The following is a 26,029-nucleotide window of genomic DNA, read 5'->3' as shown; positions in this document are numbered from 1 at the left end:
TATTTTAGCAAAATAGCAAGAATAGTACTAATATACTCACCTTTTTTGGTTTCCTCTAATCTTTCTTGCACTTGATTCTGAGTTCCATATGCTATAATTTCCTTCAACTCCATGAACTTATTTTAGTGCATTATAATGTTGAAGATTATGTTCCAATTACTTGAGAATTAATATCAGTTAAGAAGTATTAAAATTTCTTTTGAAACATCTTTTGAGTTTGGAGTGTATTTAGAGAATATGGGAAGGAGGGAAGGAGAGAGGAAAGGAGGGAAAGCAAGGCAAGAAAAAAGACAAGGGAGAGAAAAATAGAGGAAGATACCTGATATCAACCTCTGACCTCCACATGCACATTCACATATTTGCATGTGCTCCCCCCCACACACAAAAAGAACATATATAGGAGACTTCCAGTTAAGATGGCAGTTTACGCACCATGCCAAAGCAGCCTATGGGGGAAAAAGACTGAAAAAACTCAGCAAAATACACACTTTTACTAAAAAGTGAGGTGTATAGGAAATTGAAAAGGCAGTGGAGAAGTAGAAGAGATCCAGTGCCCGCACAGGCTGGCAAAAGTGGCCCCAGCAGGTCCACCAACCGCGGTGGCGGCAGCGCACCTGAAAGCCACCAGGCTCGGCTCCAGCCCCAGGGAAAGCCAGGTGAGGGGAGCTTCCACTCACACAACAGCTCTCTGCAACTCAAGAAACGTGAAGGGAGAGTGGCAGTGAGCAATGGAGGAGCAGACCATGAGGTAGAAAAACACGTGGAACAGCGAGAGAACCAGAGCAGCTGCAGCTCCCTCCCCTCCCCCACCACCTGTGCCCAGCCATCCAGCGAACAGAGCAGTGGTCCCGGGACATGGCCATGCCAACTTGAGTGAACAGCAGGACCCAATCAGGAGCAGGGTCCCTCAGCAACATCAGCAACTCCGGCACCAGCAGCAGTGGCCCCAGCAGTGGCATATCCAACAGCAGCAGCTTCAGAGGCAGCAGCCGCAGATCCAGCAGTAGCAGCAGAGGATCCAGCAGTGGCAACTAAAGGAGCAGCAGCAGTGGCAGCAGTAGGGGTGAACCCAACAGAGGTGACAGACCCAGCAGTGGCAGCTTTAGCAGCAGTGGCAGTTCCAGCAGCGGGCATGCCAATCTGCAGAGCCACAGTTGCCAGGCTCAGTTTGCCCCACAGGAAAAGCCAGTACCCAACTCCAGAAATCAGAACAGCAGCCCAACAACCCAGCCAGCAATTTGACTGAGACCAAAATCTTCCAAAAAGGTAACTGGGGGGCTGGAGAGATGGCTTAGCAGTTAAGCGCTTGCCTGTGAAGCCTAAGGACCCCGGTTCGAGGCTCAACTAGCCAGGACCCACATTAGCCAGATGCACAAGGGGGCACAACGCATCTGGAGTACGTTTGCAGTGGCTGGAGGCCCTGGCATGCCCATTCTTTCTCTCTGTCTGTTTGCCTCTTTCTCTCTCTGTCTGTTGCTCTCAAATAAATAAATAAACAATTTTAAAAAAATTTAAAAAAAAAGATAACTGGGATTGATTGCACCAGGGAAGGGTCTCACTTCATCACAAGCTGACTTGGATTCCTCAACAGACCAGAAATCTTAACCTCTTTGTTGCTAGAACATCTGGTTGTTATAATAACTACTCTTGCATAAATACTCAGTTCTGTTTTTGATTGGATGTGTACAGTGTTTAGTTAAATTTTAGAATCTACCTGTATTTTATTCCACTCAGCCTACTTGAATACTCCCATAGCAGGGAAACTCACCCCTAGGAACATGATTATAGATACTCTGAGAGCCTTAAGAGCCACACCTAATACCTTAAGCTCCTATCCTGAAGATATATAACATCAAATCAATTGATACAGCTAAGAATACCTAGCTAGCTAGAAAATCCAAGCATTAACTTAATCCAAGATGCAAAAAGATATACATTATAACACAAGAAACACTAAAAAGAAAGACAAGATAAATCCACCTAACAGTATTAATGCATCAGAAATGACCTCCAGTGAGAACGAGTTAGAGGAAATGCCTGAGGAAGATTTCAAAAGAATGATTGTAAATATGTTCAAAGAAATCAGAGAACAAATCAAAGGAGTCAAAGAGGAACTCAAAGAGGAAATCAAAGGAATCAAAGAAGATGCAAGATGCCAATTTCATGAAATAAAGAAGGCAATACAAGACATAAATAAGGAAATAGAAATAATAAAGAAAAACCAATCAGAATTACTAGCAATGAAGAACACAGTTAATGAAATAAAAAACTCTGCAGAAAATCTCACCAGTAGAATGGATGAAGGAGAGGACAGAATAGCTAAAAGACCAGGTGGCAGACCTAATACAGTCCAACAAAGAGAAAGACAAACTTATAGAAAAGTATGAGTGGGAATTTCAAGATATTCGGGACACTGTGAAAAGATCAAATATAAGAATTCTGGGCATAGTAGAAGGAGAAGAATTCTACTGCAAAGGCATAGTAGGTGTCTTCAACAAAATCATAGAAGAAAACTTCACCCAAATTGGGAAAGAGGTGTCAATGCAGATACAGGAAGCCTTTACAACCCCAGCCAGACAAAACCTGGAAAGAAACTCTCCTCATCATATTATAATCAAACTACCAAACACACAAACCAAGGAAAAAATATTGAAAGCAGTTCGAGAGAAAAATCAAGTTACCTACAAAGGCAAGCCCATCAGGATTACAGCAGATTATTCAACACAAACTTTAAAAGCCAGAAGGGCTTGGAGTGATGTATTCCAAGTTCTGAAACATAACATCTGTCAACCAAAGTTACTTTATCCTTCAAAGCTATCCATTCAAATAGATGGAGAAATAAGGGCATTCCATAACAAAAGCAGGTTAAAGGAGTATTTGAAGACAAAACCAGCTCTACATAAAATACTTGATAGGATCCTCCACGCTGAAGAAAAGGAAAAGCACACATATAAGGAACCTGGAAAAAACAAGCAATACTCAAATACTAGTTAACACAATAAAGCAAAGGTAGAACCGGAACCACAAAAAAAAAAAAAAGGCAAACATAAATACACACTTTTCAATAATATCTCTTAATATCAACGGCCTCAATGCCCCAACCAAAAGCCATAGGTTTGCAGGGTTAAAAAGCAGGATCCTACAATTTGTTGCTCCAAGAAACTCACATTTCTACAAAGGATAGACATTATCTTAGGGTGAAAGGTTGGAAAATGGTGTGTCAAGCAAATAGGCCTAGAAAACAAGCAGGGGTTGCTATCCTAATATCTGACAAGGTAGACTTCACTCCAACATTGGTCAAGAAAGATAAGAAAGGTCACTTTATATTTATTAAGGGAACACTCCAACAAGAGGACATTACAATCCTAAACATATATGCACCTAACATCGGGGCTCCCAAATTCATCCAACAAACACTATTAGAACTAAGGTCACAGATAACACCAAACACAGTGGTGGTGGGTGACTTTAACACACCACTCTCATCAATTGACAGGTCATCCCAGGAAAAAATAAACAGAGAGGCATCTGGATGAAATGAGGTCATAGAAGGAATGGACCTAAAAGATATATACAGGACATTTCATCCAAATACTGCAGAATATACATTCTTTTCAGCAACACATGGAACATTCTCTAAAATAGACCATATATTAGGACACAAAGCAAATCTTAACAAATTCAGGAAAATTGAAATAATTCCTTGCATTCTCTCTGACCACAATGGAATTAAACTACAAATCAGTAGCAAGAAAGGCTATAAAGCATACACAAAATCATGGAAACTAAACAAGACACTGGTAAATGATGAATGGGTCAATGAAGAAATCAAGAAGGAAATCAAAAAAATTTATAGAGTCAAACGATAATGAGAACACAGCATACCAAAATCTCTGGGACACAATGAAGGCAGTTCTAAGAGGTTAATTTATAGCCTTAAGTGCCTATATTAAGAAATTAGAAAGGTTGCAAGTAAACGACCTAATGCTTCACCTTAAAGCCTTGGATAAAGAAGAACTAGGCAAACCAAAAATCAGTGACAGGAAGAAATAACAAAGATTAGGACAGAAATTAATGAAATAGAAACAAACAACAACAAATAATACAAGGAATTAATGAAACAAAGAGTTTGTTCTTTGAAAGGATAAACAGGATTGATAAACCCTTAGCAAATCTGACCAAAAGAAAGAGAGAAGAGACACAAATTAATAAAATCAGAGATGAACAAGGTAACATCACAACAGATTCCAGAGAAATTCAAAAAATCATAGGGACATACTATAAAAACATATACTCCACAAAGTTTGAAAATCTGAAAGAAATGGATGATTGCCTTGATTTATATGACCTACCTAATTTAAATCAAAATGAGATTAATCAGTTAAATAGACCTATAACAAACATGGAGATCTGAACAGTTATCAATAATCTCCTAACTAAAAAAAGCCCAGGCCCAGATGGATTCACTGCTGAATTTTACCAGACCTTTAAGGAAGAACTAACACCATTGTTGCTTAGCTTTTCCAGGAAATAGAAAAAGAAGGAATTCTACCAAACTCTTTCTATGAAGCCAGCATCACCATGACACCAAAACCAGACAAAGATAGAACAAAAAAAAGAAAATTACAGACCAATCTTCCTCATGAACATAGATGCAAAAATTCTCAACAAAATATTGGCAAACAGAATACAAGAGTATATCAGAAAGATCATTCACCTGACCAAGAAGGCTTTATCCCAGAGATGCAGGGATGGTTCAACATACGCAAATCTATAAATGTAATACATAATATAAATGGGTTGAAGGACAAAAATTACATGATCATCTCATTAGATGCAGAGAAAGCATTTGACAAAATCCAACATTGCTTCATGATAAAAGTCCTACAGAGACTGGGAATAGAAGGAGCATATCTCAGTATAATAAAAGCTATTTATGACAAGCCTACAGCCAACATATTACTAAATGGGGAAAAATTGGAAGCTTTTCCACTAAAATCAGGAACAAGACAAGTGTGTCCACTGTCCCTACTTTTATTTAACATAGTTTTGGAAGGCTTAGCAAATAGCAATAAGGCAAGAGACACACATAAAAGGGATACAAATTGGAAAGGAAGAGATCAAGTTATCATTATTTGAAGATGACATGATTCTATACATAAAGGACCCTAAAGACTCTACTAGCAAACTGTTAGAGCTGATAAAAACCTACATCCATGTAGCAGGATACAAAATAAATACACAGAAATCAGTAGCCTTCATATATGCTAACAACAAACACACAGAGGATGAAATCAGAGAATCACTTCCATTCACAATTGCATAAAAAAAATAATAAAGTACCTTGGAATAAACCTAACCAAGGCAGTAAAGAATCTCTACAATGAGAACTGTAAAACACTCAAGCGAGAAATTACAGAAGACATTAGAAAGTGGAGAAACATCCCTTGTTCCTGGATTGGAAGAATCAATATTGTGAAAATGGCAATCTTACCAAAAACAATCTACACATTTAATGCAATCCCTATCAAAATTCCAAAGGCATGCTTCATAGAAATAGAAAAAACAACCCAAAAATTCATTTGGAATCACAAAAAACCTCAAATATCTAAAGTAATACTGAGCAACAAAAATAAGGCTGATGGTATCACCATACCTGGTTTTAACCTATACTACAGAGCCATAGTAACAAAAACAGCGTGGTACTGGCACAAAAATAGACATGTAGATCAATGGCATAGAATACAGGGCCCAGATGTAAGCCCAGGTAGCTCTAGCCTCCTGATATTTGATAAAAATGCCAAAAATACTCATTGGAACAAAGACAGCCTCTTCAGCAAATGGTGTTGGAAAAACTGGATATATATCTGCATAAGGATGGAAATAGATTCTTCTCTCTCACCATGCACAAGAATTAAGCCCAGATGAATTAAAGACCTTAACATGAGACCTGAAACTCTGAAACTGCTAGAGGAAAAAGTAGGGGAAACCCTTCAACATATTGGTCTTGGCAAAGACTTTCTGAATGCAACCCCAATTGCTCGGGCAATAAAACCACAGATTAATCACTAGGACCTCATGAAATTACAAAGATTTTGCACTGCAAAGGACACAGTGAAAAAAGCAAAGAGGCAACCTACAGAATGGGGAAAAATCTTCACCAGCTATATATCTGATAGAGGATTAATATCTAGGATATACAAAGAACTCAAAAAGTTACATAATAAGGAATCAAACAAGCCAATCAAAAAATGGGCTTTAGAGCTAAATAGAGCATTCTCAAAGGAAGAAATACAAATGGCATATAAATATCTAAAAAAATGTTCTATGTCAAGTGTGATCAGGGAAATGCAGATTAAAACTACATTGAGATTCCATCTCACTCCTGTCAGATCGGCCACCATCATGAAAACAAATGATCATAAATGTTGGTGGGGATGTGGAAAAAGAGGAACCCTTCTACACTGCTGGTGGGAATGCAATGTGGTCCAGCCATTGTGGAATTCAGTGTGGAGGTCCTAAAACAGCTAAAGATTGATCTATCATATGACCCAACTATAGTACTCCTAGGCATATATCCTAAGGACTCATATCATTTCCTTAGAAGTACGAGTTCAACCATGTTTATTGCTGCTCAACTTATAATAGCTGGGAAATGGAACCAGCCTAAATGTCCATCAACTGACGAGTGGATAATGAAGATGTGGCACATTTATACAATGGAGTTCTACTCAGCGGTAAAGAAAAATGAAGTTATGAAATTTGCAGAAAAATGGATGGATCTGGAAAGGATTATGCTAAGTGAGGTAACCCAGGCCCAGAAAGCCAAGCGCCACATGTTCTCCCTCATATGTGGATCCTAGCTACAGATGATTGGGCTTCTGGGTGAGAAGGAAAATACTTAGTAGCAGAGGCCAGTAAGTTAAAAAGGAGATATAAATGGAAGAGAAAGGAAGAGAGGAGGGTACTTAATTGGTTGGTATTGTATATATGTAAGTACAATGATTGAAATGGGGAGGTAATATGATGGAGAATGGAATGTCAAAGGGGAAAGTGTGGAGGGGGGAAGGAGGGTGTTACCATGGGATTTTTTTTATAATCATGTAAAATGTTAATAAAAATTTTAAAAAATAAAATAAATAACAAGAAAGGGAAAAACATATATAAATATACACACACCACATACACTCAAAAATATTACTGAGAACATGATGTTGCTTTTCATTTTTAAAAAAATGAGGTGAGTGATATTTGAACATAAAGACATAAACCCTGAAGAAATAATTGTTGTATTTAGCTGAATATAAATGCAAATGTTTGTATTTTAATTAAAATGTTAAAAGTAATTAAAAGGTAAAGTGATTACCTTTAAAAAAATAAGACAAAATAAAATAATAAACCATTTGTATAAAAAGATCTTTGAGCTTGGGCATGGTGGTGCATGCATTTAATCCTAGCACTCATGAGGGAGAGGTAGGAGGGATCACTGTGAGTTCATAGCCAGCCTGAGATTACATAGTGAGCCCCTAACTCAAAACCAAAACAACAGCAATCTTTGAAAAGTATACCTATACTGAATAGCACACGAGGTATGAAGAGGTGCCTTAGTGAGTGAGATACTTGCCTGCAAAGCCTAAGGTCCCAGATTTGATTCTCTGGTACCTATGGGAGCAAGATGCACATGTGTCTAAATAGAGACCCTAGTATGCCCATTCCTTCTCTCTCAAATAAATATATTCTTTCATTTAAAAAAAAAAAAAGTACATTAGAGTCTGAAAATATCTATTCTCAAAAGAAAAGTAAGTGAAAAATAGACAAAGAGTGTCTTCAATGTTTGCTACTAAACAAATGCAAATTGATAAAATAGGATACACTATTTAATTTATATTAGCAAGAAATTTCACCTGTAATACCCCATGATACTATACCACAGACAATTAAAAGACTGATGAAATTATCGTACTTAGGTTTGCATGGCTGATAAAAATCACCTGACCAAGAGCAATTTGTAGGAAAAGAAGGCTTATTTTGGCTTACAGACTTGAGGGGAAGCTTCATAATGGCAGGGGAAAACGATGGCATGAGCAGAAGTTGAACGTCACCCCCGGCCAACACCAGGTGGACTACAGGAACGGGAGAGTGTACCAAAAACTGGCATGGGGAAACTGGCGATAATACTGCCCATAGGCCCATCCTCAATAATGCTGCCTCCAGGAGGCATTAGTTCCCAAATTTGCATCAGCTGGGAACCTAGCATTCAAAACACCTAATTTTATGGGGGGTCACCTAACTCAAACAACCAAAGAAACAGTGTGATATTTTGTTGAACAAATGATGAAAGAACTTGGAATGCTCTTTCCTGTGGGCTTTCCAAGTGGATATAGAGTGATTTATATAAAAATCAAAGAGACAAAAATCTAACATACAAATTCATAGGTATTAGTGATGACTTCATTTATTATGGAAAACATAATGGATATGGGATCATAACAGTCAAAAATAAGCTGTGGTTATTCATTGATAGGAATATAAACATATATTCAACATTAATTAAAAGAAAATATATCATTATGTAAGGAAAACTTTATATTCTTAAAGATAAAAATGAGTTAAAAACACAATTCAACTTAAATGCATGCATGTATATAGCCAAAAGCCAAAAAGGATATTATGCTGCATTTCTTATCAACATAGTAGGTGAATTCCTGGTACTCTAAGGAATAATTGTTTTGTAATAATATCAAACTTTCATAGAAAATACTCGATTTACCAAGAAACAATATACATATCTACACTGCTACAAATGACTTGAATATTCCTTGATTGCCTTCTTCAGGTTTTAGTGAATCTTTCTGGTACTCATTCTCTGTTAATGGTGGTGAGCTCTGCTAATTTCACCTTCATATAAAAGCTATTCCAGTTTGAATTTCTTAAACTCTGTCATGTTTTATTGTTGACCTTTTATTTCTCCTTTTTATGAAAGAGATTTCAGCAATTTAAATGTCCTTCCCCAAGCCTTTGTACAAAAGCAACATTTTAAGTGTCTGCTCTTTTATTTTTATATCCAAAGGCTGGGATTGTGAAAAGTCTCCTCATTTTGCATTTGTTTGAAGGATACTAAACTGAATACTGTGTATTTAAATAGTTTGTGAAATTTAAGATCTTTGCATAATGACATATAACAGCGTCATCTCAATATTTCAGCTGGCCAACCTGGGCTGGCAAAGATGGGTCATAGATCAAATATAAACCATAATTATCTGGGCAGGACTGTATGCAATGTCTTCTCATCTGTCTGTAACTCCATGTGATCCTTTCGAATATCTACACTAGCTTGCCATAATTAGAAAAAAACAAATGTTACACAGAAACACATATACAGAACTGCAGTTATTTAGTGGGGACAAGATCTTGAAATGATTTCGGGGGTTCTGGAGCTGGCAATAACAGCATGCTTGTCCCTGCACAAACCGGAAGTCACAGCATCAACATCTTTGGGGACCATAGGAAGAGATAAATTCATATCTTTTAGCCTTCACAACATCATATTTATGTGTTTTCCAGCACAGAACTGTAATGTAATAATTGGAGAAGTCGATAGCAATAGCCAACAGAGGTATACCCAATTTCACAGTGCTCTTAAAGCTTAGAGAAATTATTTAACCTGATGTTGGCACAAATGAAGTTTGATATATGAGTATGCCAATTCTCATCAAGACTGCCATTTTAAGAAGTAGGAATAAAAACTCAAAAGGGGAAAAATCAAAAGAGAAAAAAAATGCTTCCTTGAAACAAAATTGGATTTTCAGCATTTTGTAGTTTTGAATTTCACATGAAGATGACCTCAAAAACATTGACCATTAAAAGAGTTGTTGGAAAAGTATATTATGTATACACCAGGCACTTTTGAAATAGAGGTTTCAGGAAGACATAATCATACCATACAGTGTAACCTACTTTGAAATGTAGGCAGCATAGCAAAAAAAAAAAAAAAAAAAAAAAAATGTCCTTACATCATACTTGTCAAGAAACAGAAGTTTTATTACCAAGGAATTTCACTTTTTGCTGCTTATTCCTAACACTAGCCCAAGGACTGAGCGGATTTGTTGATCTAATATAGATAGTGATGTCTTGGGTTTGTTCAGATTTATATGGACAGCATCTGGGGATCAGGAATTACATTTAAAATGTAATAAAATGCTCCTGTGCACTTTAACTTACAAATACAATACTTAAAAAAGTAAACATCAAATAATCTCAGGTATCTTTCAAGAAAATGTTGACATAGCTCAGGCAGCTCACATGGGTATCTTTGAATCATTTCTAAGTAAACTTAATAAACTCATTTTCGTATTCTATTGCTGTACAAGAAATGATCATACCTGGAAAAGAAGAGATATCAAGGTATATAGCAAGCTTATTTGCTCCAAAGTGTATGATTTGTATTTTAAAAAATGATGTTTTTCAAGCAGTATGAGACTCCTTTCAAACTAAAAGTGAACATTTATAAAGGACAACAATCTATTATGGGAGACAGACATAACAGTAACTACACATAAAAGAGCAAACACACTCCACCTAATGAGCATGCAGTTTTGCTGGTCAGAGTTGCTGTTCAGCTCTGATACTCTAGATGAAGGGGATTTTCAGGATTTATATTTCTATTTAAACCTGAGGACTATTCGTTCATTTAACATCTATATTATAAGCTGCTCTTGAAAATATTTCTTAATAAAAAGAACTTGGAAGCTCACTCTGGCATTTTTTTTTTTTTTACACAAGACCACCATAATAGGAAGAAAAGATGATGGCATCAACATAAAAGAGAGACTGTTTGAGAGGTGGAGGGGATATGATGGAGTTTCAAAGGAGAAAGTGGGGGGAGGGAGGGAATTACCATGGAATATTATTTACAATTGTGGAAGTAATAAATATCTTTTAAAAAGGCTCAAAACTTCATTTTTCAAACTATAAGTTTTATTCTTCATTTCCTATGTAAGGAAGTGTTCAAAAGATATTTTTCTTACACCCTAAACCAAATCCACTCAATATTTCTGTGTCTACAAGTCCACACCACTGAGATGGCTGGGGACCTATGGTCAGGACAGTGTCCACATGGCCAGGAAAAAGGCTATGATTCTGTGAGCTTATGTATCCTCTAGAGAACCATTGAATTCAAACTTTATCAGACTATATTTTGAGAGATAGTTTTGGCCCATTTTTTACATATATATTTTTGCATTTATTTTACATTTTATATATGGATAATTTTGATAATATATAATCCATATTACCTTCCCTTACTCCTTTGGTCTTGCTGTTCCATCTTCTTACCTCTTCTTAACAGTGGCTATGCTATGAAAGAGAATGACTCTCCAGCAAACTTAAACTGTCATTAACTCATTAAGTAGTCTCCCTACCCCTCCAGATTTATAACAGAATATTTACTGGCCCCATTATGTGCAGGTCTTGTGGGGCTAGCCACACCTGATGTGAATTCCTCAGTTCCTCATAATGTCTGAAATCAGAGTCCCACAGTGCTCCTCCCCATCCTCCAGTTCCTACCTTCCCATCTGCTGCATGTTCCCCAAGTCCTGAGGGGATAAGGCATATGCCTCATATAAGACAAGCACTCACCAGTCACTTATTTTCAGCACTTGCAGTTAAGATACTCTGCGTTGACTGACTCCCACTGCTTGTCTTTCCACAGGTAAGCAAAGGTAAACATCTTATGTGATGTAAAGATTATGCTTCAAGGATTTTTTTTTTTTCTGTTTTTACATCACATTGGTAGATATTCACTCTGGACATACAAAGTGACTTTCTGACACTATGGACAAATACCAACATACTCCAGCACATATCATTGATCTGTATAGTTACTTCCATTGAATCCATGTAAAAAACCCAGCCAAATATGAATTTTAATATACTTAGATCAAATACTTATATGATAAAATTATTGAATTATATAGGCTTTATTTGGGGATCTTAAGCATAATGAATTAAATTAAGCTTGTATATCCTTAGTTTTAAGTCCTTGAGTGGGAAAAAGTCATAGTTCTCATGATTTATTTTTATTTTCATGAGAGAGAGTGTTAGAGACAAGTAAGTGAGAAAGAAATGGCACTCCAGGGCCTCTAGCCATTGCAATCAAACTCCAGATGCATACGACACCTTGTGTACATGTGTGACTTTGTACGCATGTGTGACCTTGTGAACTTCACCTTTTACATCTGGCTTATGTGGGTATGGGTCCTTAGGCTTCACAGGCAACTGCCTTAAATGCTAAGACAACTCTCCAGCCTGATTTAGGTTTATTTTTAATAATGCAACATGAAAGTCAACATCTCTCTTACATGAATGAAACAGACAGAGACAAAGGGAGGGAGGGAGGGAAGGAGGGAAGGAAGGAAGGAAGAAAGGAAGGAAGGAAGGAAGGAAGGAAGGAAGGAAAAAAGGAAGGAAGGAAGGAGGGAGGAACAGAGGAAGGAAGGAAGGGGAGGAAGGAAGGAAGGGGAGAGAGAAGGACAAGAGAGAAAATTGTATTTTTTGGATTTTCTTCAAGCATATGATATATGATGGAGCCTTGTATACTTTGAAACACAAAAATACTATTACATTTCCCATCCTTGAACTGAGGACATTTCATCTAATATTTGGAAGCAAACATGAAGAGTTTGGCAGCTAAGCTATTTCCTTTCAGAACTCAACAAAATGGAATAACTGCTATCTCTTAATAGCAAGCTGCAGGTTTCCATCTGTTAGGAGGACTCTGCTAACTTCAAAGGACCATTCTTATTTTTGAGCCCTTTTGAAAACTTAAAAGGACATAAATAATTTCAATATGGTTAAATATTTATTTGGAAAGCATGTTTTCCCAGGGCTCACTTAACAATTTGCTACTCCTAGAGTAGATAGAAACAAAGGTGCCAATGAAACGTTGCAGGGGATTTTTCATGCTGTGGAGAAATGAGAACGGACAACTTTCTTTTATTCATCATTTTTTTAATTGACATCCTATTAGCACAGTCATGTACTCTTCCTCATTGCTTTCTGACAACAGAAATTTGCAGAATTTCCTTAATGTATTTTTGCTTTTTATTTATTTTTCTTTCTCCTCCTCTTCCTCTTCTGAAAAAGGATCTTATTATATAGCCCAGTGTGATCTCAAATTTACCATGATCTTCCTGCCTCAGCCTCCCACATTTTAGAATTTATTACTTCATTCACCTAAATAAAATTTATGTCAAGTTAAATGATAAAATGTATTTTCATAACAACTATCCATAGGTATAATGATATCAAATTAGCCAAAAGAAATGGATGGTTGCAAACAAATAAACGACTAATTAATGAAAAGTCTCTTGGAAAGTCCCATGCCCCTGGAAACCAGCCTGACCTAATTTAAAGGCAGTTACAGGAATCTTTCCTCTTTGCTGCTATTACCAACTGTGTGAACAACATTTTGGCACTTATTGTCATCAACATTGACAAGATATCAAGGATGTCACTCATTTTATCACATGCCAATCAGGCCGTAATTACAGGCTGCTATTTGTCACCCAACACCAGAGACATACTCAATGAGTTTAACTTTCAGCTGAAGTGAGATTTATTTAATTTAGATAACCATCCTCCCTTCCTAAGAAATATATGGGGCTTTCAAATATTAGAATCAAAATATCAGAATAAAAGTACGATTACATTTGAAACACATATATTTTGTTCTGGTACCAAATATTTATTAAATATATACTTAAAAGAAATAATACTTTTCTATTAAAAATAAATTCATGTACCCACTATAATTTGTAAAAAAATATTATTTATTATTATGGATACTACCTTTTAAAGAAAGGTTCAGAAATATTTGGTAAGTTTCATGAATTTGCCATATTTCTTTGACCAACATATCTTAAACTATCAAGATTTCATAATCTGAATAATTCTTCTGTACCTCCAAAAGACCAAATGGAGACTATAAAATTGAATTAATTTCTATGTAAAGTCTTAAGTTTTTACTTTTCTTTATTGTAAAGGTAGATTTCCCACTGAATGGAAGAAAATCTTTGCCAGCTATACCATTGACAGAAGCCTAATATCTAGAATCTACAAAGAACTCAAAAAACTAAACAATAAAAAGTCAAATAACCCACTCCAAAAATGGGGCAGAGAACTGAATAGAGAGTTCTCAGAGGAATAAATATAAATGGCTAACACACACTTAAGAAAATGTTCAACATCCCTGACCATAGGGAAATGCAAATTAAAACAACCATGACATCCCACCTTACTCCAGTAAGGATTGCAATCATTAAAAACCCTAACAACAACAAATGTTCATGAGAAAGCAGGGAAAGATGAAACCACTATTCGTGGAAATTTGTACAACCACTGTGGAATTCAATATGGAGATTCCTGAAAAGGTACCAACAGACCCAATTATTTCTTCGCTGGCCATTTATCCTAAATGTTCCATGCTTTGCTGTAGAGATATTTTCTCAACCATGTTTGTAGCTGCTCAATTCATTATAGCTAAGAACTGGAATCAACCCAGGTGCCCATCATTGGATAAATGGCTAATGAAGTTGTGACACATTTACACAATGGAATTCTACTCAGCAGTCAGAAAAAACTAATACAATGAAATTTGTAGAAAAAATGGACAAACATGGGTACAGATCATACTCAGCAAATTTATGCAATCACAGAAAGACAAATGCCACACAGTCTCACTAATCTGTAGTTCCTAACCTGCACCAGGTCAAGTTGATGACTTGCCTGGTAGGCAACTCAAAGCCCAGACACAGGGGTGGAAGGGCTTGGGGGAGGGGAAGGAGAGGAAAGGGAAATACAAACACAAAACTAAGTCCAAAATGAACTGCTACCATAAAAACTTTACCCTTGGAGATAGACTGAAAGATATAACCCTCAAAAGAAGTAAGAGAGGAAGCACCTGAAAAGAAGGGCCCTGGAGAGGGCAGGATGAAGCCTAAGCTTAAAAATGTTATCATTTTCTCTGGCCTATAACTCCCCAGTACCAGAAATCAACTGCTACCCACAATAAGCTGTTGACCTGAGAGACCTTTGAGGTCCCCAAAACAAGACAGGTTTCTGTCAAAGCACTTGATTACCTGCCCGAAGCAAAATGTAAGATCCTATTGTTGAAGACACCATATGGGGCCAACACAGAGCATTGAGGGACCTGGCTGGAATCCAGAACAGAGCCAGTCTCCAGTTATCCCATCTAGGGCTGGAATGTACTAAATGAGCTACTGGGGAAAAGTGACCAACAACCGTTTGAGCAACCAGAGGTCTAAGCTACTCAGAAGCAAACACCCTGACAGGAGGTTCATGCCAGTGCAATAGTGGCACACAGCCTTGGTGGGTAACCAATAGCTTTCTGATTGGCTAAGAGATCTGCTCAGTGTAAAAGAAACCATATCTGGAATTGGAAACCAGATCAGAATCCCATGGAGACAAAAGTTATGCTCTCCAGTGTCAAGGATCTCTAGTGTCAAGCTCTCACTAGTCTTTAGCTAAAAAAGGGGTTACATAGATAAGATTCTTCCTAAATTAACAATGCTTATACCATTAAAACTGTTCTGACTTCACTCTCCATTGGGGAATCTGATATTCTTTTTCAAAAGGTAGTGAGGAAATAAACTACCCTTCACTTTTCAACCAATCCACAGCTGAAACCACAGAGGAATTGGGGAGATGAGCAAGAATTCTGCTTCTATGCTGAACCTGATAATCAGCACCATGATGAAAGAGAAAAACCCTGAGGATACCCAATAGTCACCAAAGCAGGATCCATAGGCTCTTAGGAGCTCATCACTGAAGTAGATTTAAAACTCACCTGCCACAGCTCAGGGCACTTTGCAGAACAGAGAGCAGAAAGATTGTAGGAGCCACAGGTTGAGACATCATGCCCACAGGCATTCCCTCCCCACCCAAAATAACAGTCTTCAGTGTGTGCACAACACATAACCCACAACTCCACAGGGAATACCTGCAAACCCACTGAGGAAGGTTCCCAGCAGAATGGGGAAGGGATGAGGGAAAAGAGCATACCAACACATGAAGTATCCATACAAAAAAATGTTGTTAATAATATAAAAAGAAGGAAAAAAAATTGTACTTGGGTGCTGGAGAAATAATGTAGCAGTTAATTCACTTGCCAAAGCTAAAGGATCCAGGTTCAATTTCCCAGAACACTCCTAAGCCAGATGCACAAGGGGGCGCATGTGTCTGGAGTTTTTGTTTGCGGTGGTAGAGGCCCTGGCTTGCCCATGTTTTCTTCCTCTTTCCCTTTCTCTTTCTCTTGTTCTCTCTCTCTCTCTCTCTTTCCCTCTCTCCCTCTTTCTCTTTGTCTTAATAAATAAATAATTATTCAAAATGATGCTTGAATTTAGGTTTGCTTGCAAGAGTTAAGTAGGATACTCTTCTGCATGTTCAACATGAAACTTGTACAAGTGTACATAAGCCTTTTCTGGACACATTCAAGGCACCCATGTAAACCATGAACTAAGTAGAAACTTAAAACACAATTAAAGTTAACTAGCTAAATATATGTTTACATTATATAAGAGACATAAAGAAATCAAAGATAAACCAAACTAAAATTCTGTTTTAATCACTTCAAAGTTCAATGGGATTTCAATAACCTACTAATTTTCTCTGTTTGGCTTGGCATGTGTGTGTGGTGGTTGGGAGGAGTTCATATTTATGAAGGTCAGAGGACAATTTCGGTTGTTGGTTCTAAGCTTCCAGATGAGTTGAGGCAGGATCGCTTGCTGCTCATTGTTGCACTCACCAGGCTCGCTGGCCAGTAAGCTTCCAAAGGATGCTGCTGTCTCTGCCTCCCTTCTCATTGCAGCTGAACTGGGACACTCATGCTACAAGGTCCAGCTTCACATGGGTTCTTGGGTCTGAATTCAGGTACTCACACTTGTGCAGCAGGCACTTCATGGATCCATTTCAGCTCATAAATCACAAATTTTTGATGGATCTGTGGGATTCTCATGTTGATGTTGCTATGACAAATCAAATGCTCATCCGTCTCCAAATTTACTGTACTTGTGAAAACTATCAACTGATAGAAAATGTGGTCTCTATCAAGAGAGAACTTACAAACTCCTAGCACTTTTGCTGAATGGGATCAGTTTCTTTTCCAGTTATGTGTGATATTTAATAGAACAGGACATGAATATATCTACACTGCCTTAGGACAGAGAACACTGGTAGTCCACATTTCTTTATTGATATACCACCATGAAATCTTCCCTGTCATTAGTACCTTAGTCTGTCATCTGTGTAATTAGAGTCATAGATTAGATGAGGAATTAGAATACTCCTGAATCTAATATCCTGTTATTTTGAGCTTGTTTTCTTTTATTTTTATCTCCTGTTTCTCTTGGTCTTTTATTTACCACATTAATTTGGTAGGAAAAGCAAAGAAACCTAGAACACTAAGTACTTCCACTCTATCTCTACTATGAGCATGGAGAACAAAAGAAGATGAACTCTGTAGGATTTACTGAATATACTCAGATGGACAGATCTATATATGTTCTCAAGGTTTTATTTTTCTTTCCTATAGTTAAGTATTATGGCATTATTAGGTGTCCTACCCTTTACTTTATTATTCTCCAGATATTTCTTTTAAAGTTATGCCTCAGCTATTGTAAATATAATTCTGCTAACACTGAAAAATGCAGAAACTTAATCTAGTATAAGAAAAAGGTTGCCTATGTATATATTCTTTTAGTATGCTTGGGTCTTTCTATGCCAACAACCATTTTCAGGTGTAATAATTTCATAGATATAACTTTTATATTTTTCATTTCTTTAATTTAACTTTGACAATAACAACTAGCTCATATTGGTCTCTCTTTCCCTACTTCTCTCTAGGGCAAGTGTTATCATCTAAAACTATTTTCTGGATCTAAGAAAACTTCCTTACATGATAAAACTTTAGTTTGTCCATCTCTCCCCACCACTTTTTCACTATGTTGATTTATTTAAATGGAGATATTAATTGCAACACCAGATTCATAGGTGTTTTAGAGCTGTTCTAATTTTTCTTATACTACCTCTATTTTACAGATGCACACTTTTAAAAGGATATGGAAAAATTAAAGTCTGTACAGATGGAAATAATAAAAATGATTAAAGCATGGGAGAATAGGACCTTGGACAAAGGATAAAAGAACATGAGATTATTTGTTCTTGAGAAAAGAAACCGAAAATTGAAGTTTTAGAATGTCCTTAAAGAATGTGCAGAATTATCATAAGAACAAATGTTTCCAGTTGTTTGTTTTTAGTTCATAATAAAAAATGGATATTCAGATTTAAATTGTGATTAAGGTAGGCGCTGGATCCAGTGACGGCATACCTCTGGAAAAGGGCAGTAAGGATACTTGTCAGGGAGACATCCGAAGGAAGAGAAACACAGGTGTTTCCCACTTCGCTAAAGAGAGATGTATCTTACTGTATGTTGGTGATAAGAAGTCCAATGCAGTCTTCCTTCAGGATGCCATGATTATTTTACAGACTATGATGATATTGAATGTCAATAGAAGAATTTCTGAAATGGATGCTGAGTCATCTGTCAAAAGAGATTTTTTTTTTCACCTATTCTACTCCTTTCTCCTAAACAAGTAGGTTTACTGAACACCAATTTTGCAATAAGCCAAGAATTCCTCTTAATATTATTTTGTTTTCTTTTTCCCGCTCTTTTTTCCCCCAGTTTAGTCAACATGTGTAGCATGCTGCTTAGATACACATTTTGGATATTGCTATTTTGCTGTGGCTGTGAGTAGGTATTCAAATAAGTTAATTTGAAGGACTGGATAAACAAACAAAAACTTTTTGTTTTTGCCAGTTCATTGGATCTTTGTTTACTAATATCAGTTAAGCAGGTACAAAGTAAAATTAAGAACTTGCAAACTAAATAGAGGTATCTGCTTTAAAGTTATTTCATGAGGAGGAAATGGAGAGTGGTTAAAAAATGCACGACCCATATACTTCAACAAGGAGGGGCCAATGGGAAGGGGGTAGGTCACAGATGAGCCTAATAATGGTACCAAACTGACTGTATTTGCTGAATACAAAACTAATTAATTAAAAAAATTAAAATAAAATAAAATATTAAAATGAAACTCTAAAACAAAACAAACAAACAAACAAAATGCATCTAAGTTTACCCTATGCATTGATGACACAAGAAAAGTAGAAATTTGGTCTCTTAGTTTCTGGGAATCATACCGAATATATTCTCCATGAGAACTGCTTGAGACTGTATTATTGAATCAAAAAAATGATAAATACATATATACACATGTATTGCTAATTTACTGGGCCTAGAATTATGCATATACTGATTTTTCTTTTCCTAACAAGTTTACACTTGGTAGAAAGAACCTTTTGTGAGTTTTCCTTGACTGCCAGGTTTCATTTGATAGCCATGAACTGTGGCTGCAGAATAAATATGGCTTTTGTGTTTCTTACAACCATCCTCTCTGACTTATTTATGTATGACCTGGTACAGTACTGCTGACCTTGGAAAGTTTAATTGAGGCTGGAATTACATGACACAGCTTGAAGCCACCTGAATGGAGAATGTGACATACACAAAGACACATACCCGTTGACAGTGAGAAGGCCTGATGAAGTGAGCATGTGTGTGCATGTGTGCTCAGTGCTGTCAAACTGACACAGAGAATTGGCCAATTGTAAATTTTCACTGTGCAGAACTCTTGTGAAACACATCTTCATTCCTCTATAGTTAACATTAACTTTATTTGCTAAATAAATGATTGAATCAAATATGGAGCTTAAAATAAGCCATGGTTAATAGTAACTAAAGAAATATCTACTCCATGAAATATTGAAAGTCTGATGACAGTTTAAGTACATAGTAAGTACTGACATTTTCACTTTGGAATTAAGATGTTTTAATACAATGCAAACAAAAATGCCATTAATTTACTTGTGTTAGGTAACTAATTGTTTTGAAGTTATCATAAATAACCTATTACTCAAAATAACTTATTAAACTTAATAAGATTATGACTAAGACTTTAGATATAATTGGTTCATGAAATCAAAAATGTTCTTACAAGATTCTTTAAATTTACATATTAATTAATTTCAATTACATTCTTACCTATACATTCCCACATTTGTTTTTACTACATGGTAGTTCTTGAACTATTTTATCTATGGATGTCACTATAGATAAATTTAAACATTCTTAAAAACTAGGTCCATACTAATTTTATGTAATAAAAAAATAATTACATAATTATTTTCAGAGGTACAATTACATATCCTGAGCTTTTTGTTAACATTATGCTAAAACTCAAAACCTTTGACAAAATATTTCCATTTAGAAGTGGAAGATCTAATTCTTGATTCATGTAATATAACTAAAATTAGTTCTGAAAGACTTCCTTAAATAACCATAAAAATGATTAAATTAGTCAATGCAAAATATTTTCATATTCATGTATATGTATAAAAAGGCCTCTAGAAAACTCAAGTTTCACTAACTAAAATTTTAAGGCAAAAGATCTCTCAATAGATAGATGAGTAGACGTTGATAGATAGAAAGATAGATAGAGAGATAGATAGGTAAGTAGATAGATAGGTAGATAGATAGATAGATAGATAGATAGATAGATAGATAGATAGATAGATAGATAGATAGATAGATAGGTGGATGGATGGATGGATGGATGGATGGATAGATAGACAGACAGACAGACAGATAGGTAGATTAGTACAGAGATGAGAGGTTGATGACAGAAAATAGGTGGGCAAATAGAGAAATAGATGAGGTCTCTTGCTGCAGCGAAGCGAGTGGAGCACCAGGAGCCCGGGCTCGGAAGGAGATTCTGCACGGATTGCTTTAAGAAAATGGCAGACAAACCAGACATGGGAGAAATCGCCAGCTTCGATAAGGCCAAGCTGAAGAAAACCGAGACGCAGGAGAAAAACACCCTGCCGACCAAAGAGACCATTGAACAGGAAAAGCGGAGTGAGATTTCCTAAAAGCCTAGAGGATCCCCCACCCCGTCATCTCTTGAGTCCCCTCGTGATGTGGAGGAAGAGCCACCTGCAAGATGGACACGAGCCACAAGCTGCTCTGTGAACCCGGGCACTCCGCGCCGATGCCACCGGCCTGCGGGTCTCTTTAGGGACCCCCAATCGGACTGCCAGATGTCTCCGGTTTGCCCTGGGATATTATAGAAAATTATTTGTATGATTAATGAAAATAAAACACACCTCGTAGCAAAAAAAAAAAAGAAAAGAAATAGATGACACTTAAATACATGATAGCTAATAGGTTGATAATAAATTGATAGATACATAGATGATACCTAGATAGACAACAGATAGGTAAATTAAATTAAAGAGAAAAATAAGAATGTACGTCTATGATCTGTTAACAGCTAGAGTTTTATCTATTTGTTATGCTGAGAGACTGACAAATAAGAGGATCTTAATTATTATATTCTAACCTAGGAATCTAAATACTAATCATAAATGAATGATATGTGTGATAGTCAGGCCTCATTGAAAACCATGTGCCAACTCTGCCATAAACATCTTACATCTGGAAATTTCTTTCATTTTAGTTATTATTAATCATTTTTGCATAAAGAAGAATTCCATGTGCTTCAGAGCTAATACTGAATTTCGTATAAACCATAGGAAACATGGAAAGCAAGGTGTTTAACCTTTATTTACCCTCACATTTATTTCTTATTCTGTATCTTAACCTGGAAGTGCAAAGGTTTATGAGAACCATGTTTGGTTGATGCAAATCTAATAGCTTTCAGTAAATGAACAACATCATTTTAAAAGTGGCAAGTTAAAAAAGACAGATGAGAATTTCTATCTGTAATAATTTTTTGAACATCCTAATACTTTAGATCTGATATTCCATGTTCCATATAAGCTTGAATTCCTTCCTTTCTTCTGAGCAGTAATATCTTTCTACACCTAGAAAACTTAAAATTTGATAATATAATAACAAGATTTGGAAAAGTTGAGTTATTAAAGAAATCAGTGTTGGATTATGACATTGTAAATGTTACAATTAGTCTGGATCATATTCCTGGTGTACTTTGAAATGATTGTAAATGGTTCCACTTTTTCCTTTTCATGATTAGCTGCTCAGAACTATCATCAAATGTTTCTCATTTATGGCACTCAATTTACCACGCTGAGAAAGACTCTACCCCACATGCAATAGGAAATATTTTGGAAAGATGATTATATCGTTTTTCACTCCCAAAGCTGTAAGGAACTATAGTGTACATTGATATAATGTTCTCAAATTATCTATAGATAAAATGTAAAACATAAATTCAATTCCAGAAAATGCATATGAATACATATTATATTAGAATAAAAACAAAATAAAATGAAATGGTGTGCATACCTACTATCCAAAAGGGTGATAGTTTCCTTCCATGAGCCATTCCAGCACAGGCACAAGCTGAGCAGAAGGATGTTGAGACTGTCTGATGTGTTATATCTTGCAGAGAGACATGTTATGACCTAGGACTCTTACCCTCTGGAGTTGGCACAGATACCTTGAACCATTCGCCTAAGCCCACAGATCACACGCAAGTTGCAGGCCATAGAGACCTTGGTACTGCACTGGAGTCTCTTTGTCCAGATCTCCCTCCTTCCCACTTCTCTGAGGTTGAAAGGGCCAAAGGCACTGAGATAGTTTGCATGGGTCTATGCAGATTGTAGCAGTGTTTGTTTTATTAACACCTATCTGGTTTTCAATTTCAGTTCCATAGTGGGATCATGAAATATCAGTAAAATCCATTGCTGACAGCACCTAAGGGGTCCTAAGAGAACGATGTATATTGAAAATAATAATAAAATGGCAAAATGAAAACACTGAATTTTCCCTAAGGGACATCATAAGCAAAGATCTACTCGTGTGTTTTTCAATCTGTGTTTGGATTCCTGGTGAGGGTATTGAATAACTGTGCCATTACTGCCAGCGTTCCATGCAGGCTTACTGTACTGCTCCCTTATTTGTGTAAATAAAGTCTATTTATTCAAATAATGGACTTTACTTAAGGACTCAGAGAGCACCTATCTGATGCTGTCATATCTTTCACATGACTCCAGCAGAGAATATGTTTACAACTGTGAATAGAATCCATGTACAGATGAAAATATCAGACATTTATGGTGAGCAATACAGGAACAAACTGCTGGCCTGGAAAAAGAATTTGGATTTCTTATTTATTTCATTTTTAATAGAAATTCAGAGAAAGTCTTATCTGCTGTCATTTGGTTTAAATTCCACAGCATTTTTTGTATTTGACCAAATTCCCTTATCTACACCTTGTATTCAGCTGCGCCAGCCTACTAGCAGTTGATACACTTATCTATGGTTTTATAATAAAGTTTTAGCTTTTACTGAAAAGGGGGGGAGGAGTACGGAGAGCAAAAGCTGGTCATCAGATACTAAATATACCAGCTGCCTGCATCCATTATGTGACTTTGAAATAGTAGCCTACTCTTGGAATATTTGGGAATTCTGGGGCTAGTTCCATGCATCTCATACAGGATTACATGATGCTGGGTCCATACGCTTTGATTTCTTTATAAAACAGGAAACAGGTGTGTAGAGTATAAACAGGGAAGAAAAGTGCAGATGTATACATGCATACACCAAGGGCAAAGGGAATTTAAACCATGTGCTCCTAAGATAATGTTTTTATTATGTTTTTATTTCACTTGAGAACAAGCCATTATCTTCATTTTCTTTTTTAATTGATTTTTAAGTTAGCATACAAAGTAACAGATTTTATTAAGGCATTTTTTTCATATGTATCAATAAATATAGATGTGCTGAACCCCCTCACAACACTGTGTTGTCCTACATGTTATTTTTAAAAGAATATTTTTGACAGGGCTTCTAATTTGATATTAAGCACTTTACTTATTTTAGTCTCAATTCAAAAGCTGGGGGAGATTTAAAGTGTTTTACAGGGGTAAGTGAAAAAACTAGTTGAGAGCCAACATGTCTAAAGGTGATAAGATGTAAACTCTGACAGCTTTGAGGGAGACTGAGAGTCATGAACAAGTGAATGGAGCCCCTTAGCCAGGGCCAACCATTCCTTTTGAGAGGGATAGTCATGACAAGGGGGCGGAGAGATGACTCAGCAATTAAAATACTTGCCTGAAAGAGTTAAGGGAAGATAAATTCTTCATTTTGATATCAATCTTGGAAGATCGTGTAATAAGCAGTTCAACAACGAAGCAAAGTCCCTTTAATGCCCTAGACCCTCTTCCAGATGTTGACCATTTTAAGGTATGTAATTGTGACCCACAACTTAGGGTCCTGGGCAATGTGCTATGTGTAAAACTCATCGAATCTGCGAGGCTGGGGAGGTGGGCTAATGGTTAAGAGTGCTTACCGTGCAAGCACGAGGAACAGAGTGCCTGACATGGCCCAAGTTCAATTCCCAAAACTCCCCATGAAATAGGTATATGTGGCCATGCATGTCTGTAAGCCCAATCTACAGGGCAGGTGTAAGAGTGAGTTGAAGACCAGAAAATCACTAGGGTTTGCTGACTGAAAACCTGACACCCAGGAAATATAGTAGCTCTGGGTTGAGTGAGAGACTTTATCTCAAGGAAAGAGGCAGATGAGTGAATGCAGGAGTACACTCATTGTTCTCTCCTGTCCTCCTCGAGTGTGCACACAGAATATGTGTGTGGCAACACACACACACACACATACACACACACACACACACGCCCCCTCACATCTCACAGGTACTCTACACACAAAATAATAAACAACCTTCATTTAATTTTTGAGCTCCAGTGACCAGATCTATACGAGAGAGACACGGCTGCTTATCCCACTTGAAGGAAGGAAACAGAACCATGTAACATTTTATGTATTGCTAAAGTAGACAACTTTACAGTTTGAGCTACGTGGCTGGCTGCATGAAAACAAAGCTCTGAAAAGATGAGTATCATTGAAAGAGGAACGTGGCTTTACAGAATTCTATGGGATGCTGGCATTACAGCTTTTAAGTTCAAGTCCAGCCTGAATTTTCCCTTCTGTCCACTTAGATAAATATGATGCTTAGGTGCAGCTACAGAATGCGGAAAATACACACTATCTTTTCCTTCATCCAGACACCGTCCCATGTCTCTCCACACCTGGGGTCTTGAAAGTGACAAGCTGTCACTTTGCAATAGCAGTCAATCCGGCAGCTGCTTTCTGTGTGGGCCCACAGGAGAGCTGAAGACTCTCCACCTCCCTTGTCTTCATCAACAGATGCTTTACCTCTGTGACAGAGTGCAATAAACCTGCAAAATAACAAAAGCATAACTGGTACCCAAACCCCGGCTACTTATGAAGGAAGTAAACAGATTGGGCCATCTCCAAGACATTTGGCTCTGACAGCATGTGACAAGTATACCTTTCCATTTCCGATTCTGCCTCCAGGAGACGCAAGATTTAGTATCCTTTCACACTCTTGAAGTCTGAGAAACTTCTTATGACTTCTTATGAGTACTGGAGGATGTAAAATATATCAATCAAAGATGTTCAGCAAGGACTCATATGAAGGGACTTTAATTTGCAGGACAGATGTTGGTGGCACGTTGCAAATATTGTCACCGTGGACCTGCAAAGGTTGAACAGCTAAACCTCTGAGAGCAGCTTTCATGTTGGCAAATGAGCTGCTTCAATCCCAGTTCCATGTTGTTGTTTTTTTGTTGTTGTTGCTGTTTTTTGTTATTGTTTCTTTGTTTTTTTTTCTGTTTTGCCAAGTTCCAGGCTGAGACTGTCAACATTACTACAATTTGTGATCTTGCAAGCCATCGGTTTAAAACAATTTCCATGCACATTTATTCAGGCTGAGGCACAAGCAGGAGGTCCCAAGGTGGCAGGTTCTTGCATTACTCTAATCCAGTTACCACTGAGTTAAAATGCTTTCATTACAGTTTCAAACCCCTGGGA

General features: G+C 36.9%; 1 protein-coding gene across 1 annotated transcript; it reads left to right on the top strand.

Annotated features, from left to right (window-relative positions):
* Positions 1–20,879: 20,879 nt before the first annotated feature.
* LOC101617512 (thymosin beta-10) lies at positions 20,880–21,317 on the top strand. Its single transcript, XM_004658161.3, has one exon. It carries the CDS (start codon positions 20,929–20,931, stop codon positions 21,061–21,063), a length of 135 nt encoding a protein of 44 aa, XP_004658218.1. The 5' UTR covers positions 20,880–20,928; the 3' UTR covers positions 21,064–21,317.
* The last annotated feature ends 4,712 nt before the right edge of the window (positions 21,318–26,029 follow it).

The sequence above is a fragment of the Jaculus jaculus genome, chromosome 3, assembly GCF_020740685.1.
Source record: "Jaculus jaculus isolate mJacJac1 chromosome 3, mJacJac1.mat.Y.cur, whole genome shotgun sequence".
NCBI classification, from domain to species: domain Eukaryota; kingdom Metazoa; phylum Chordata; class Mammalia; order Rodentia; family Dipodidae; genus Jaculus; species Jaculus jaculus.
The sequence above is the reverse complement of the archived record's forward strand: the minus strand, read 5'-3'. Positions and strand labels throughout refer to the sequence as shown.